This window comes from Mugil cephalus, chromosome 16, assembly GCF_022458985.1.
Source record: "Mugil cephalus isolate CIBA_MC_2020 chromosome 16, CIBA_Mcephalus_1.1, whole genome shotgun sequence".
Taxonomy (NCBI): domain Eukaryota; kingdom Metazoa; phylum Chordata; class Actinopteri; order Mugiliformes; family Mugilidae; genus Mugil; species Mugil cephalus.
This window is the reverse complement of record NC_061785.1, coordinates 2,372,945-2,390,639: the sequence shown is the minus strand read 5'-3', so window position 1 is coordinate 2,390,639 and position 17,695 is coordinate 2,372,945. Positions and strand designations below refer to the sequence as shown.

The following is a 17,695-nucleotide window of genomic DNA, read 5'->3' as shown; positions in this document are numbered from 1 at the left end:
GTTGAAGCACAACGAGTCCAGACTTTAATAAATACATAAGAGAAAGAACAGGATCGTCACAAACATGAGGTTCGTTTGTAACGTGTCAGTTTGAGTCTCGTTCATGTTGTTGGTTCCAGCTGAAGTCACCACAGGTCATTTCCCTCCACGTTCCCATCCAGTCGATATTAAAGTTTACTGTCATGTATTGAGTTCCGCTCTCTCTCATATTACATATATATATTTATATATATATATTTATATATATACAGTATGTCACATCCTGGACTTTTACATTAATCTAAGCTTAAAGCTCTGAGGTCTCCAGAGTAAATGGCTCCGAGCTCCTCATTGATTCCTCGTCCTCTCGGCTTCATCATAGCGAACCATCGATTGGTTTCCAGTGCTGGTGGGGAACTGTGGGACGTCCTCTGACCTGGACCAGAGCTGGACCAAAGGGACAGGACGGGGACGGGGACGGGAGGGGGGGGTCAACCCTGACATCTGCTTCCATCCACGCTGCAGGAAGAACCGTGTGTTGAGGAGGATGGACGTTTGAGTCGAGGCTCCAGGATCCTGGTTTCTGATCGGGTGAGTTTATTTGATTTAAAGTTTCTCTTTGTTTTTATCTTTTCATTTCTCTTCCTATGACATTATGATATTGTCCAATATTTGAAGGCAGAGACCTTTTGGGAAGGGGGGGGGGGGGCAGCTACTGTTTTAAAGTGGGTGATATACAGCGATCAGCCACAACATTATGACCACTGACAGGAGAAGTTAATAACATTTAGCAATGACCCTGCTGTAAAAGAATTCACAATGTTCTTGTTCTTCTTTGCTCTTGAAACTAAAATGAGTTTAAAACCCATGTCCTATTACTATCATTATTATTATTACTACTGTTATTACTATCGTTATTATTACTATCATTATTATTATTATTACTAACATTACTGTCATTACTATTATTACTGTTACTGTTGATGCTTCAGGGAGTTTACATGGTCACATACTGTTGTTAACTGGCTCCTCTTTGCAAATAACACTGATGACTGTGTTTATATGCATGTGAAAAAAAAAATTATTGCCTTAATCTGACTTTAACTGGACAACTTAAGTAACATGTAACTGACTAATATCAGAGTTCTACTTAATCCAATAATGGGATTGGAAATTGATTTTCTCTTGCATGTAAACGCCTTATTTAGAGTTAAACTAGACAAAGCATCCAAGAAGGTAAATAGAGCCGGTAGAAGAAGCACCTGAGGGATAGCGCCATCTACCTGCACCAGAAGTAGCGCTCACATTAAAAAGCTGGACTATTATCCGTCTAGTTGTTGTTTAAATGTCGTTCTGACACATGAACGACTCCAGCTGTTTATTATTTGACGTAACAGGTCAACTAGAAAGGGGGCCATATTAACCCGCTGAAAAGACACATATCGCCACCTAGTGTGGAGGAGGAAGATGTTCCCATGAGTTATTCCATGTAAATTGGGACAAGGACCATGAAAAGTCAAACTTTAAATAATCAAACTTCCTCTGTTTTCTGCTCGTCCCAGACTCTTTAGCCGACTAAAACTCGAACCCTCGCACGCACCGTAGTTAGCTAACCAGATGTTTAAACTATTTTCAGGTTTATTATTTATCCCCCAGGGGAGACGCACCTCACACTTTGAAAACCATGTCCTAAAAGATGGATCCAACCCAAAACAATCAGAATAAAGTTTAAAAAAATAAAAACGGTTTTGACCCAGTATGTCCCAGGTCCAGGTCCATTCTCTTCAGAGTCTCCTCCAGGGAGACAGACACCATATCAGGACGGCGGTCATGATGTTATGGCTGATCGGTATAAATCTGCCATTAAAGTTTTTTGGTGTCGTTCCAGCAGAGCTCCATGTCTGACGCAGACCTCATGAAGAGTGGGGGACCAGCCGGGAGGAGCCCCGAGTGCCGCTCGCCTCCGCCTCCGCCTCCGCCTCCACCTCCCAGGATGGAGGTGCTCCGCCCCTCCAAGGTGAAGGACTGCTCTCAGAACGTCACAGAGAAGGTCACTCAGGTACCTGGAAGTAAATACAGAGGCTCCGCCCCCTGACGGACGTCTGCTGCTCATTAACCCGCGAGTGGAAAAATCGGTTTGTTGGCGGCTTCAGTTCAGATGCTGTTGTTGCCCCCAGGGGCCAAACGTCCTGCCCCGCTGCCCCAGTGGGAGGGGCATGAGGGAGGGGCAGGGGGGGAGGAGGTGGGGGGGTTTGGGGGGGGGGTATGACGGAATAATAAACTATAGATAAAGACAAGTTTGGTTTTACAGATGTTGTCTTTCTTCTTTATTTTCTGATTCACCTCCTCCTCCCTTTCCTCCTCCTTTTCTCCTTTCTCTACTCCCTTCATCTCCTCATCTGCTCCTCTTCCTCCTCCTTCTTTTTCCCCTGCGTTTGTATCCTCATGCTCCTCCCTTCCTCCTTCTTCCTTATTCTCCTCCTCCTCTTTTTCCATCTTCCTTCATCTCCTCATTCCTCATCATCTGCTCCTCATCCTCTATTCTCTTTACTTCCTCCTTCTTCCTCTCCTTCTCCTCTTCTTTCTACATCTTTTTCGTCTCCTCCTCCTTCCTCCTTCTTCTCCTTGTTTCCTCCTCCTCTGATTTCTTTTCTCCTTCTTGCGCCTCCTCCTCCTTTAACTTCTTCTCTTCCTCCTCTCCTTGTTCCTCATCTTCTTTTCCTTCCCTTCCTCCCCTCTCCTCCTCCTCTTCTCCATCTACTCCTCCTTCTTCTTCTCCTTCTACATCTTCATCTCCTTCAGCGTCTCCTCTTCCTCCTTCGTCTCCTGTGGCAATAGTTGAAACAGTTTGTTACATTTAGTCGTTTTCTTTTTTAATGTGATTCTTTAAAGATCAAATTTAAACTCATTTTAAACATTAATTTTCTATAAGTTAGAATTATTTTTATCAAGATAAAAGAATTAAAGTGAGTCAAAGAAACATATTTTACCTTAATTTAATATATTTCAGTTTGATGCTCATTACATGTTTATTTGTATTCTTATTCCTCTCAGGTTCTTTCTTTGGAGTCCGACGTCCTCCCTGAATATAAACTCCAGGTTCCGGAGACGACGTGGTGGATCATGCTGCACTACAGCCCGTTCAAGGCCTTCTGGGACTGGATCATCCTCATCCTGGTCCTCTACACGGCCGTGTTCACCCCCTACTCGGCCACCTTCCTCCTGGACGAGCACAGGGAGTCCCGCCGGAGGAACTGTGGCTACACCTGTAACCCCCTGAACGTGGCCGACCTCATGGTGGACGTGCTCTTCATCGTGGACATCGTCATCAACCTGCGGACGACGTACGTGGACCAAAACGACGAGGTGGTCACCCAGCCCGGCCGGATAGCCAAACACTACATCAAGGGCTGGTTCCCCATCGATCTGTTCGCCGCCGTCCCCTTTGACCTCCTCATTGTTAGGTCCGGCTCTGATGAGGTAAAAGGTTTTTTATTTTTTTATAACAGACTCAGAGAAATTCAACTTAAAAATACATACATAGAGATGCAAGTAGCCGTTCTTAGTCGCTGCGTGTGGTCTTGTAGTAAAATACAAAAATTCTGGCAGATGGCAGAATTTTATCTAAGAAGTTGCTGGTTGAGCCAGGATGAGTTTTAAAGAATTATTGAAAAAGCATTTATAAACAAAGCAGCTGTTTAGTTGAGGCTACAGTGTGCAATTAGCTCTATACACCAGGTGTGTTCGAGTAAATGCTGCATGATGCAAATGATAAAAGTCACATTTTTACAACAAAAAAAAAATTGTTATGTTCCAACCTTGATTCCTCCAGAACTAAACCACTTAGAGTTATTTTGACTTTTGTGATAGAAACTTCAGAGTCTTGTCTTTAAAAAGAGACCAAGAACATGAATGAGCTCCAACATGTTCATGAACGAAACTCAGTTTACTTTGTCTTAAATGGGTATTTTGTGCAAAAAGGGGTTAAACCTTGTTCTCCGTTGTCAATCCAAACCAAAAGATGGCGACCTTAACCAGCCTCCTGAAAACAGCTCGGCTGCTTCGCCTGGTCCGCGTGGCCAGAAAGCTGGACCGGTATTCTGAGTACGGCGCCGCCGTCCTCTTCCTGCTCATGTGCACATTTGTGCTCATCGCCCACTGGCTGGCCTGCATCTGGTACGCCATCGGCTTCGTGGAGAGGCCGTACACGGAGACCGGTTGGCTCGACAACCTGGCCGAGCAACTGGGGAAGGCCTACAACGACAGCGACGCCACCTCCGGCCCCTCGGTCAAAGACAAGTACGTCACCGCCCTGTACTTCACCCTGAGCAGCTTGACCAGCGTCGGGTTCGGTAACGTGTCACCGAACACCAACTCTGAGAAGATCTTCTCCATCTGCGTCATGGTCATCGGATGTGAGTTGAAGAAGGGGTTCTCGTCTACCCTCCCCACAAAAGTCAAAGTAGCACCACTTCAGCAAAAACAGCCCCTTAATAGACAACATATTTAACGTAATGCTCAGTAATCAGTAATCTGTGTCCTGTCTCCTGTCTGTGAAGGTTCTCCGTCTTCCAGGTTATCGTGTGTCCAACAAACGCTATCTGGACTTGTGGAGTTTCTTAAAGATGTTTAATGCATGTGGTCATTTTTAAAGGACGGATGAGTTCTAAGTAGGAACATCTGTGAGTCAGAAACCCATCAGAATCTTTCAGGAAACAATTCAGCTGAATCCACCGACACCTGAAGGACAAAGGACGCTCCTTTGAAGACAATAAACCTCCACATTTTACCCAGAGAAGACAAAAGGTTTGAAAGAGGAGTAAAGGAAGACATCTGTGTCGAATTGGAGAATCCGTCCCTAAACATGGGGGATACCGTGAGTCGAAACTTTACGATCAATTAAAACATGCACAAAGAGCAGTTCTACTTTATCAAATTTTCAGAAATATTGCTTTTATTTAGCTGAAAACTGTAATTGAAACACAGCTACACCCTGAAATTCATGTAATAGGTGGTTTAGAGGCTTTAGAGGCGACAACACAGGCACCTCTGCAGAGTCTAGCGTAAATGCAGAAATGTAACTACGCATCACAGAGACGCAGACCACAGGAGCTGTGATTCATCCTCTTGGTAGCAGCGTGTTTCCTCTTTGGTATTTCCGACTGCTTCCATCTCTGCAATTTTCTAATTGACTGTTTTGGATCAACAAAGAATCAGTAAGGTTAACTGAGGAGGCTCAGAGATAAAGACGTTTGTATGACTGGCTAGCATTTCTTACAGAGCGAGTCAGACTGATGAGACAGAAGTATAAGTATTGGTATGTCCCACAGTATTCTATAAGCACCTTAACCATTCACTAGAGGAAGACGACAGAGTCAAACTGTGTCCACCAACAACAGGTAAGCGTCTGGTTGTCAAACCGACTCCTTCACCAGTCCTTTAGAACTGAAGACTTGGAAGGAACATCTTCAAGAAACTCTACAAGTCCAGTTATTCACTGTTTTTTGGATATACCATCACCTGTGAACCTTCCTAGATGGGAGAAAGAGATGGATAACAACTGTCTATTAGGGAACTGTACAAAAATAATTGCAATTATATATTTTTTCTTTTTGCTAAAGGGGTGCTACTTCGACTTTTGTTGGATGAAACGAAACGCTGAATTATCAAGAAATTCAACAAGTCCAGTTGGTCTTTCTTTAGCTTTTTTTTAATTATTTCCTCTCTCCTGTTTCCCTTCTTTTAAAGCCCTCATGTATGCCAGCATATTCGGGAATGTGTCGGCTATCATCCAGCGGCTGTACTCCGGTACGACCCGCTACCACACCCAGATGCTTCGGGTCAAAGAGTTCATCCGCTTCCACCAAATTCCAGGTGGTCTGCGCCAGAGACTGGAGGAATACTTTCAGCACGCCTGGTCCTACACAAACGGCATCGATATGAATGCTGTGAGTAAAACAACACAACAGAACAACATCCTGTTTAGGGATGGGCATCGATGAGATTTTAGTGATACCGATGCCATTATCGATTCTGCTTATCGATCCGATTCTTTATCGATTCCCTAGAAAAATTAATCGTTTGTACTTTCGTGTAAACAACAGCAATTTTATTGAGTTTCTGAACAAGAGATAAGAGCTTGTGTAAGTAAACAAATAGGAAACTGGTCAATGGATCATCACTAGCTCTGCTCTGCCGTGCCGTGCATCGTCGCAAATGCTTCAGCTTGTTGGTGGTGTTGTCGTCCTTGCTTGAAATTACGGTGCTGCATAGTGAAGCCACACAACTGGCAAACAACTTTTAGGTGCATTCCCGCCACCATCTTGTCTGTAAACATTTGGCGCGAAAAGTATCCATAAAAGTAATTGATAAGCATGAAGGCTAATGATATCGATGAATTGAACCAGCTGGAACTGGTTCTTTAAAAGAACTGGTAATCGAGGCCCATACTTAGTCCTGATACGATTAAATCCAGTCACTCATGTGGTTTTGTGTTCCCTTCTTCAGGTGTTGAAGGGGTTTCCACAGTCCCTGCAGGCCGACATCTGTTTGCACTTGAACAGGTCTCTGTTGCAGAACTGCAAAGCTTTCCGTGGAGGCAGTCAAGCATGTCTGCGGGCCTTAGCCAAGAGGTTCAAGACGGTCCATGCGCCACCAGGAGACACTCTGATCCACTATGGAGACATCCTGGACTCCCTCTGTTTCATTGCACGTGGCTCCATCCAGGTCATCAGGGACGACGTGGTGGTAGCCATATTAGGTAAATCTGTACCACTTTAAATTACTTAAAAAAAAATAAAAAATCATGCAAGTCATGCAAACCCTAGTATTCTTTGCAAAGCATCTGCACATTTAAAAACACATTCGTGATTCTTTTGCAGAAAAGAATGACGTCTTCGGTGAGCTCATCCACCTGTACGATGAGCCGGGGAAGTCCAACTCAGACGTACACACCATCACCTACTGTGACCTGCACCGCATCCTCAGGGATGACCTGCTCGAGGTCCTGGACCTCTACCCGAGCTTCGCGGACGACTTCTGGAGGAACCTAGAGATAACCTTTGACCTAAGAGATGTACGTTTAGCTGTCGGCTGTGAAAAATATTTGATAAATGTTGTCTAAAAATGATGTAATTTTTGCCTCTGGTCGTCAGGCTGATCAAGTGCCGCCAATAATAATGTCAACAACAGATGAGTCTGGCGACGACTGTGGATATCGCCCCAGTAAACCGAGGCACAGACTCCACTCACTGGACTGTCGGATTAGGCCAGGTGAGATGCCCGCATGTGGTCAATTTGTGCACAAAATCTGAAATCAGAAAAATTAGTTGGTTTTGGAAACAAACGTTGAGAAAACAAGTCATTATTTAGTTTCGGTTTTGTCTTGAGAATTGAATGATACACAGATTCCGAGCCTGCTCCTGTACATAAGAACTGAAACAACTGCTTTTCTATAAACAGACGGAATCGATCACGAAGACTCGTATCCACGTCGGTCCTTCCCTCGGTCGCCTCCTCAGGACCATTGCAGCTACGGATCCCCATGTTCACAGTCGAGCGAGGACCTGACGAAGCCTCTTGTCCACGGTGCGAAAGTCGAGCTTTACCCTCCAGAAGAGGCCAAACGGGAATACTCTCCGCCTGTGGTGCAACTGCTGCCCCCTAGTGGCAACTCAGTAGGGCGGGATGCCTCCTTAGATCTGGGCCACCAAGGTAGAATTAAGGATTGTTCCACGGTGCCACTAGTGGCCAAATCCTCATATTTTGCATTTCTACTCGTTTTCATCAAACAAACATCAGTCTCTTGCCTGTATATATTTCTCAGCCTCCTCTTTGAACGTGCCGGGCTTGTATCGATATTGGCCAGAACGACAGTCGCAGCAGTTTTCCAGTCGTACCTGGCGATCTTCTTCCGCCCGCAATTCATACCACCCACCGCCGTTCACAGAAGAAAGGCCCAGTGAGCTCCAGTCTCGTCTAGAAGTTCTGCATTCACAGCTAAACAGGTGCATTCGCGTTTATAATCTCACCACAAGTTTAAGGAGGGTTTGCTTTGGAACATGGTTACCAGATTAGTGGAGAAAGGTCTTCAAGGAACTGTACAAGTCCAGTTTTTCTTTAGTGTTCTCAGATATGATCTTTTAATCGTCACATCTTGGGATACTGTTAAGATTTTATCTGATAACCCAACAGACTGTCATAATTCTCCTAATAAAACCAGTGGTGTGGGGTCTGTCAGGCTGGTCTTTTAATAAAAGTGTGGTCAGATGCTGAATCTAATTCCAGGTGTTACCTCCCTTGTTGCAGGTTGACCAGTCTGCATCTTTAGAGGTGAAGTCCAGACAAACTTTTGACAAACGTTTGTCCTTAGACATTTTGAAGGTTCACTTCCATCCATGTAGGTGAAAAACTGACATGACCTCATGTGTAGCGTCAGCACAGCAATAGAGCTAAGGGGGCTAAGCTAAATAAAGATTCACTGGCACCCAAAAATGAACCACCAAAATCTGTGTTGCTTTTCGGTCTCCGTTACTTCCGTTAGAGTCAGCGCCGGTGCCACTGTGGTACCCAGTATCAACACCCATCCCTAGTCACAACTACCTTCTTCTGCTTCTGCTGTTCTTCCCAGATTGGAAACTCGTATGACAGCTGACATCAACGTTATTCTGCAGCTTCTCCAGAGGCAGATTGTTCCCGTACCTCCGGCTTATAGCACTGTATCGTCTAGCACCCTCCCCACTGATTCCCCCGGTCTGTACGGCGCTGGAAATCCAGTTCTTCACAGCATGTATCCCATTTCCCCCATTCAGATGGACAACCTGCCACCCACACAGGTACTGAAACACACATACCAAAAAAACAGGAAAACCAATGTTAGATATTATTACTTATTATTACAGCAAGTTTCCATACATCAACCTTTGTGATTTCTTCTTTTCCTTCAGAGTTCAGCCCACGCTGACCTTCAATTCACAGAGAAGAAGTCTCAGGAGCTGCTGTCTAGTGGAATCCACGCGACTGTCACCCCCGAAACTGACACCAGTACAGATTTAACAGCGAACTCCAGGCTGAGCAGCAACCTCCGCTACCCCTCTCTGCCGGGGAACCTGGACGTCGCCTCGGAGCCGTCCGAGATCCCGAAACACCTCTCCGATCCTTCCCTGCCCGCCATCTGACGACCAGTGTGACTTTCAAAACCGTAAACCTCTGCTGCTTTAAGACTCTTTTGGAAGGAAAAGTTGTATTTCCGACTTTCGGAAGGCACCGCGTGATCAGGTCTGTATATTCAGCAACAAGATTCCTCGATGGTATTTGGACAAGTAGTGTAGAAATCGGATAGTGGTGACCGACAAGGACTTCCATGTCACAGGTTAAACACATCATCTGCTGCATTTACGAAGTAAACTCCAGAATAATACTTGAAAACATTTACACTCCTTTGAATGTATGATGTGAAAGAGTTATCATACTTTTTAATGGACATTTGTTCTAGTGATGTTCTTGTTGTCCTCTTTTACAATTACAGCTCGATACATTTTTCACAGCCCCTGTTCCATCCTGACTCATTTTTAAATCCTCAGTAATTGACTTAAATGTTTTCTATCCACTGACCAGAGCCTCGGCGTTGACAATACTGATATTAATTTGAGAATTAAGGCTTGGTTTCACATATTGGGATACGTTTAGATGCAAAGATGAATACCACACACATCCAGACGGTAAATATGGCATTATACAGGGAGCAAAAGGTTAGCATAGTTTAGCGCAAAGACCATAAACAAGGAAGCAATGAACCAGCTGTAAGTTGTAATTTAGTTGCTGTTTATTTAATTTTTAGCATTCTCTCTGAAACCCAACAATAAAACAAAATAGAGGTAACATCTAGCATGTTGGAGAAGGCTCCCAGCATTGAGATCCAACACAACAGCTAGCTAGCTAGCTAACAAGAACTTAACTAATGTTAGTTAGGCACTGATATTACTAATAATAACCAATAGTAACCATAACTTTGAGATACAGTTTTGTATATATGAGCATCTGGCTCATATAGTCTTGCTAGATCAACGTTAACTAGCTAGCTATCACTATAGCTTTAGCTCATTCTAGCCGATTATCTTGGAGCAGACGAGGGGGGTGGGGCCTTCCACACAGTTTGATCCACTTCAGGCTCCACTCCTGTTGTGTTTTTGGCTTCAGGAAGAACACGACTCCCCCAGCTAAACTCTTGTGATACGTAGTGTCCGACTTACAGAGGCCATAGACACACACGCTTCACCATGTAGCTTGTGGAGGTCGGCAGGTTGACTGACCTTGTTTACGTAGTAACGGTTGCTAGGATGTATGATTGGACAATGACCGTATGGGGGCCGGGATTTGCGAAAGTATGGTGTCATTACAGTAATGTGCTAGGCTAAGCTAAATTAAGCTAAGCTAAGCTGTCGATTCATATTTTGCGTACAGACATGAATGGCTTCTACATGTTTCACACAACGTCAAAAATAATATACATTAAAAAAATAAAAATATGTGGAACATTATTCTATTTATTTTTATAAAGATCCATTGAATTTGTTGAAACGTGACTCAATCATTTACATAGTGCTACACAGTTTGTCTCTATGCGACGGCTTTCTTTTTCTAAACTACCACAAACATATCTCAGCAGCCTTTCTTTATTTATCATTAGCTAACATACAGTATGAACCACATTCCTGGAACCTACTCTAACTGTATTGACCTGGCTCCAGTCTATGGAGAATTGATTTCTTTGAATTCATTTAGCGCCCCAGGCTGACACAGTTGCACCAAACATGCAAACAACAACCACTTCACTTCCATGTCTTGTATTAACCCATCCAGGCATCACATAGAAGGAACTCACAGCATTTGTTATCAGTTTCTCTAATTTACCTTCATTGTACTACAGAGATCTTGAATGATGTTCTTCAGGCAGTATTTTCTCAGTTAGTGGGAAAAAAGACACTTTTTCAACCTATCATTTCTAACTTTAAATCTGTACTGTCAGTTCTTATCATTGTGTTAATGAATGACCTCGTTTAAATATATAACTTGTGTTTATTGCTTCAAACTTCAAACATTTTATTTGTGTATAAAGCAATAATTCCATGAATAAAATGTGCAGTGGTGCAGAGCTGGCAAACGAATCCTGTATCGTGGTCAATTACCAGAAAACGTCAGTGAATTAAAACTGGAAATCTTTGTTCTAGATTCGGAGCAGATTGCGATCCAGTCAGGCCGGGTGGAAGCCCACTGGACATTATCGATCTCTGCCTGGGTTGTGTAGGCCAGTATCAGGGCCCCCTATGGCCCCCGGCATCTGCTGGACGTCCCAGATTAAAGCGGTGGTGGTCCGAGGGGCAGAGGTTTGATCTGAATTGATTTATCCAAGTTAGACAGGAAGAAAATAACTGAACTCTACATTTTACTGTCCTGGTTCTCCTCTATTTTTAACATCAGTCTGTTGCACCACGTGACCGATGTTCAACCAGTAGAAGTGTTCAGGTCAAAGTTATTTATTATTGTGTGATTTTATATGTAGTATTACACTTTTTATAATACTATTGTAAAATACTTGATGAAATAGTTTAAGCTTGTTTCCTATTATTGTGCTATTTTCTTAACTTTTTGCACCTCTGGTTATACATCAAACTGCATTTATTTGTGCATGTACCTGTACTAAAGTCACTACTAAATCTAATATAATATAATCTAAATTTATCTAGTCTAATGTAATGTAATCTAATCTAATGTAATGTAATCTAATCTAATCTAATCTAATCTAATCTAATCTAATCTAATTTAATAAGAAACTAGTTGCAGAGGTAATAACTAGAAGGACGAGAAAGAGACATAAAATAACCAAAAAGAGGAACAATGATGGATAAGAGACATAAATCACTATAAAGAAACAAACAATAATTACAGAGACACATAAATGACTAGAAAGAGACATAAAATGACTATAGAGAGATATACAATCAGTAGAAAGAGACATAAAATAACCAAAAACAAGACTCAAAAACACCTCTTTTAATTTGGTAAATGACGGTGACTTTATTAGACTAACTGGTGACTGTGGTTTCACATCCATCAGAAGTCCAGTGTTTGTTATCAGCCAGACTACACACAGGGAACCTGTAGCTGTACATCCAGTCTTTGTTTGGTGTGGTTTCACGTCGATGCCGTGTCGTCATGCAACGATGAGCAGCTCCATTAAAGCTCCCACCGAGTGCATCCTGTAGAAGACGCTGAGCGGCTGACCCAGGTTCACCAGAACAAACCAGGCGCTGAAGCCGAAGAACTGTTTCCCCAGGCCGTTCTCAAACTGTGGGTGGACGCCAAACGCAGGAATCACCCACAGCTGCACACAGACGACAAAATGGAAATGTTTACTCATTTTAACTTTTACTTTTCTGCATAAAAACGACTCAAAACATTAACAGACAAGTCTTAAAAGTAGACATAGAGAACCCAATCAAACACATGAAACAGAAACATTAGGCTCGTGTATTTATTTATTCAGAAACGTGAGCCCATAAGACATATCTGTGAGGTGCATCTCTAGGATTAGAAGTTAATTTGAAGAAAAAACTAGAGTCTGTCTGTGCAAGTGTTTCAAATCAAGCCCAAGAACACAAGTGGTTCTAGAGAAGAACGGTTAAAGAAGAACAAGATGGATGTTTAGGAACAAGTCAAAGTCTTGAACTTAATCCAATAGAAATAGGAAGAGAGTCAAAATTATTAGAGATAATTATTATAATTGTTATTATTATTATTAGAGAGACAACAATGACTAAGAAAAGACAAAGATGACCAGAAAAAGACGTAAAATGACAAGGAAAAGACAAAAATTACCAGAAAAAGACGTAAAATGTCAAGGAAAAGACAAAAATTACTAAAAAGAGACAAAAATTACTATAAAGACAAATTAAATAATAAAAAGAGAAATAAAATCAATGGAAAAAGACATAAAATCACTATAAAGAGACATTAAATGATAGAAAGAGACATAAATGATTACAGAGACACATTAAATGACTAGAAAGAGACATTAAATGACAAGAAAAAGACAAAGGTAACTGAAAAGAGACAGCCAATGACTAGAAAGTCATAAAAAGAGATATTAAATAATAGAAAGAGGCACATAAAATGACTTTAAAGAGAAATTAAATAATAGAAAGAGACATAAACGATTAGAAGGTGACATTAAATGAAGATAATGTTATACAAAATAGAAAAAAAAAAAAACAGATGCATGTTTAGGAACAAGTCAAAGTCCTGACGTTAATCCAGTAGAAATGTTGATGACAAATCAGTTGATGAGAGGAAACCACCAGCCTGACTGGCTTCTCTTTGTCCGTGTCACTCACCATGATGTTGCAGAGGATCAGGAAGGAACAGATCTCCTGAATGGCTCTTTTGGTCCAGGCTCGTTTCCCATCATGCTCTGGAGCAGCAGGGGGCGCTGGTGTGTTTCTGTCTAGCAGTGAAACATCGGCCTGTGTCTCCTCTAGTTGTGGTGCAGCCGTCTTTCTCTTAGGCTGCAGGGACAGTCGACATCTGGTGTAAATAAAACTTTATTTTATGCCAAACAAAAAAAGAAAAAAGAAAGTCAGACACCTTGAAAATGATGCTCCTCCTCCTCCTCTTCTTCTGGGCGAGGAGCTTCGGGTGCCTGTGGAGGCCTTCGATGATGAAGATGTTCTGGAGGATGAGCTCCAGGAGGCTGAGGAGGGAATAGTACAGGTCCAGTTCCCCGAGAGTGTCCTTGGTCCCCATGGCCAGGGCCGCCACCAGGGAGAAGTAGGACAGGGCCAGCTGGCCCAGAGCCGCCGCCACCAGGAGGACCACGTCCAGGCTACGGGTGGGGTTGTGCCCCCCCTCGTGGGCCCTCCTCTCCAGCCGGTGGACCAGCAGCCCGGCCAGGGAGCACAGGGACATGAGGGGCATGACGGCCAAATGGTAGCCGTAAAAGACGAGGAAGGCGGTGAGGCGATGCTGAGGCCGGCCCACCCAAACCTGGTAGACGATGAAGACGGTGGCGCCCGCCACCAGGACCAGGGCGCCGAGGGCGGGACCGTAGATGATGCCGCCCTGGTACACGATGCGCAAGGTGATCTTCTGGGTGCTGTGGTGGTGCTGGTGCTGGTGCTGGTGGTCTGCACTCAGCCGGCGGCCCACGTTCTTCCACATGACGTAGACCATGCAGCCGGCCATCAGGTAGTACTCTATGTTGAAGGGGTACAGGACCTCGTAGCCTTTCCTGAACGCCAGGCACACGGGGCTCTGGCTACAGTCACACCAGCTCCGATTAACTTCAGACAAACAGGAAACAAAAAGACAAAGAGTTTAAGACGTTATATCCAAAAAAAAAAACTAAATAATAAGTAGAACTGGAGAGTTGCTGTTTGATCTGAGTCTTTAGTTCTACAAGGATGTAGGTTAGTAGGAAGGAAGGAAGACGCTGAGGCTGATTCATGGAATGAAAAAACATCTTTTAAGACGTTTCATCCAGGTCTTCGGTTCTAAAAGGAACATCTGTGGGAAACTAACAGTGTTCCTGAAGACTTGAATGAAACGTCTTCAACAAACTGGTCCAGTTGTCCTTGTTTCATCTTTTTTTTGGACTAGCCTAGCATAGCCACATTCATCAGCCACTCATCAGTTCCTGTGGAATTGCAGACATCTGAACTTTCTAAACACGTTGCGCACAAGTTGGTCTAAAATACCTCCCGATCCAACGTCGCCTGCTTCGGATAAGTTTGCGTTGCCGAACTTGAGCTCGTCTTGTTTTTCTAACTCGATCTCCTCGTGGATGGTGTCCTCTGTCACGGCGTTGAGCCACAGCAGCAGATCAGAGCAGAGGATCAGCATCAGCCCAGACCTGGAGGCCACAGGAAGAGACCACCAACAAATAAGACTCAGCACGAACATCTAGAAACAACAGCAGCTGAGATATGTATGGAACACGTAAACACAAAGAGTCTGCAGGCTGAGACACACCTGGTGATGATCTTGTGTTTATGGATGCAGTCTTTGGAGTGAGCCCACAGGAAATATGTCTGCAAAAGAGAAACACTCGGTTAATCAAGCAACTGAGAAATGTTTTCGAGATTTAGAGAAGTTTATTAATTCTTTTACTGCTTTTTGTGGATGTTCTTGTCTCCTCATGAAACCACGTTTTAGCCAAACTGTCTAAACTCTGACATTTGAATCTGTGAAAAGAGTTCATGTTTAGGGTTTGAATCAAGGAACCCTGGAAATTTCAGCTAATTTTGAAATTACTATTTTATTTTACGACTTAGTTGAAGATAAAATCTGTAAAAGCTCAGAAGCTAGTAAACAGGAGTCAAATGTAGCCAGAGTGTAGCCTGTTAGCCTTAGCTAAGAGCTAGTTGTCACTGTTAAAGCTAAAGTCAAACTAATAATAAATAAAATATTAAATAATAAAATAATAAAGTAAACTAAACTTTAAAGTGTCTGTAATGTCAATAGCAGCGCAACCGGTTACCATAATAGTTGTAGCATTTTTTGTTTTCCTCATTCATAAAACACTAAAATCGCGGACATTTTCGGGGACGTCTAGCCCCCAAAGTTTCACCACCTTTATAAATGTAACTGCTTAAAAGCTATTATACCACAGAATGTGTAAATTCTGGGGGTTAACAACATGAACATGTAAGTAAAACGATAGTAGCCAGAGTGTAGCCTGTTAGCCTTAGCTAATAGCTAGCACTGACAAAGCCAAGTTAAAGCTAATTTGGCGCTAGATTCTTTAGATTTAAGAAGTAAATTTTGGACACAACAGTACTTTTATTTGTCCTACCACCACATACTGCACACTAAACAAAACATCATTTAAACTGATGCTGCTAAAAACTAACTAGCCTAGCTTAGCATTGTAGAAGTACCTAACTGCAGACTTTCAAGTGGATGTGATGTAGTCAAACGCCTTTAAATTAAACATTTAAAGATTAATTTATTAACCCTGCTAGCTCCTTAGCAACTGTTTAGTGAAGCACATCAAAGGACTAGCGCTGGAAATTAGCTTTGAATGTTTATGTTTATGTCAGCACTGATTCTGCAGCTAATGGTATTAGAGGAACAAAATATTATTTCTAAACAAAGCATGTGCAAGAGGAAGTGTGTTAACTCAGAGGGACATAAATAAAACAGTGTTGATTGTTATACTGTAATTACATAGCATATAGTATATGTAGCAGGTACGCTTATGTATGTATGTTCATGTTATGTAATGATGAATATTTATGTAGTTATAGTATGTTTATACATATATATTTATGTAATGCGTATATGTTATATATTATAGATTTATATAGAATAAATGTCTTAATGTGTATGTCTCTGGTCAGTGTTCGTACAGTCATAGTTTGTGTTGTGTTGTGTTGTGTTGTGTTGCGTTGTGTTGCATTGTGTTGTTACCTGCAGACCCAGGAAAGGAGCCTCTATGAACGGAGAGAAGACGGAGGCAGCAGATTTACACTCACTCATAATGACCAGGTAACCGATCCTACAGGTGTACAGCAGCAGACTGAAGGCAGCAAACAGCACCAGGACCACTAACACACACACACACACACACACACACACACACACGACATCTTATTAGAGAACATGTCGTTAGAGAACCAGGACGTTCCACCCAGCACACATGCTGCTTACAGATGACCGTGATGCCCCCGGCGTGGTGGTCCTTATGTGGGCAGATCCCGGGTCGTTTCCTGGCCCACAGCAGGTACCAGAGCATCCACACCAGGCTCACCGCGATCAGCATCTGGATGAAGACCTGGGGCTCCTGGTGCTTGAAGGCCTTTTCTTTAAAAACCTGGCCGGCCACCAGCGCCGATCCCAGCAGCACTATGTTCATACCCAGCAGACCAGAGATCAGATGCCTCCCTCTGGGAGCCCACACCAGCCCTGGGTCCAGCACCGGGTCCAGCACCGGGTCCAGCTCCTGGTCCAGCTCCAGGTCCAGCTCCTCGTACTGCACCTTGTCCTCCACCTGATCCTTCACCGGGTCCAGCTCCTGGTCCAGCTCCAGGTCCAGCTCCTCGTACTGCACCTTGCCCTCCACCTGATCCTTCACCGGGTCCAGCTCCTGGTCCAGCTCCAGGTCCAGCTCCTCGTACTGCACCTTGTCCTCCACCTGATCCTTCACCGGGTCCAGCTCCTGGTCCAGCTCCAGGTCCAGCTCCTTGTACTGCACCTTGCCCTCCACCTGATCCTTCACCGGGTCCAGCTCCTGGTCCAGCTCCAGGTCCAGCTCCTTGTACTGCACCTTCCTGTCCTTCACGGTCACCTGTATCCTTCCACCTCCTTGTATCCTTGTCTCGACCACGACCACCTGATCCTGCACATGGTGCTCTGAGCCGGTCGCTGCTTCATCACCGGAGGGTTTTTCAGGTGTTTCACAGGTTGAGTCCGGCTCTAAATCTCCAGGACCTGGATCCATGGTCACCTTCCTTCCTTACTTCTTTCTTCTTCTTCTTCTTGTGTCTTTAAAACGTTACTTCCTCCTTGGGCTTCTTGTTCTTTCCCTTCCACATGTGCAGGTATTCGTCTGAAAGGTCGTGGCAGCCCTGGCTGAGCTCAACCTTCCCACACTCCTGTAGGTGTGGCCCTGATTATAAGGACACTCCTTCCTCCAGAGAAACCATCATGTTGACTTTTCACA

The 17,695-nt window shown here is 43.6% G+C and overlaps 2 protein-coding genes across 4 annotated transcripts; one reads left to right on the top strand and one right to left on the bottom strand.

Moving 5' to 3' along the window:
* Positions 1-462: 462 nt before the first annotated feature.
* Positions 463-10,951, top strand: LOC125023048 (potassium voltage-gated channel subfamily H member 6-like). 3 transcript variants are annotated; one of them, XM_047610122.1, is made up of 12 exons: positions 463-570; positions 1,871-1,996; positions 3,034-3,459; positions 4,001-4,394; positions 5,728-5,927; positions 6,487-6,739; positions 6,861-7,054; positions 7,134-7,251; positions 7,441-7,692; positions 7,805-7,985; positions 8,609-8,813; positions 8,925-10,951. In XM_047610122.1, exons 2-12 carry the CDS (start codon positions 1,877-1,879, stop codon positions 9,153-9,155), a joined length of 2,574 nt encoding a protein of 857 aa, XP_047466078.1. In that variant the 5' UTR covers positions 463-570; positions 1,871-1,876; the 3' UTR covers positions 9,156-10,951. The 3 variants fall into 3 exon arrangements, with proteins under 3 accessions (XP_047466078.1, XP_047466076.1, XP_047466077.1); XM_047610120.1 differs by having other exon boundaries at positions 1,871-2,038; XM_047610121.1 differs by having other exon boundaries at positions 493-570; positions 1,868-2,038.
* A 1,077-nt stretch (positions 10,952-12,028) lies between these two features.
* LOC125022785 (proton channel OTOP3-like) lies at positions 12,029-17,473 on the bottom strand. Its single transcript, XM_047609712.1, has 7 exons — positions 16,684-17,473; positions 16,444-16,580; positions 15,004-15,062; positions 14,730-14,884; positions 13,621-14,315; positions 13,371-13,541; positions 12,029-12,361 (listed from the first exon to the last, which is right to left on the bottom strand). The coding sequence occupies exons 1-7, from the start codon at positions 17,471-17,473 to the stop codon at positions 12,191-12,193; spliced, it is 2,178 nt and encodes a 725-aa protein (XP_047465668.1). The 3' UTR covers positions 12,029-12,190.
* Between the last annotated feature and the right edge of the window lie 222 nt (positions 17,474-17,695).

Excerpts from the sequence above, each read along its gene's own strand:
- LOC125023048 (XM_047610120.1), top strand. The coding sequence starts at position 1,877 with ATGTCTGACGCAGACCTCATGAAGAGTGGGGGACCAGCCGGGAGGAGC. Across the intron at positions 2,039-3,033 it reads TCACAGAGAAGGTCACTCAG|GTTCTTTCTTTGGAGTCCGA; the intron begins GTACCTGGAAGT and ends TATTCCTCTCAG. Across the intron at positions 5,928-6,486 it reads ACGGCATCGATATGAATGCT|GTGTTGAAGGGGTTTCCACA; the intron begins GTGAGTAAAACA and ends TCCCTTCTTCAG.
- LOC125022785 (XM_047609712.1), bottom strand. The coding sequence starts at position 17,473 with ATGGATCCAGGTCCTGGAGATTTAGAGCCGGACTCAACCTGTGAAACA. Across the intron at positions 13,542-13,620 it reads GGAGGAGCATCATTTTCAAG|CCTAAGAGAAAGACGGCTGC; the intron begins GTGTCTGACTTT and ends CTGTCCCTGCAG. Across the intron at positions 12,362-13,370 it reads TGATCCTCTGCAACATCATG|CTGTGGGTGATTCCTGCGTT; the intron begins GTGAGTGACACG and ends GTCTGTGTGCAG.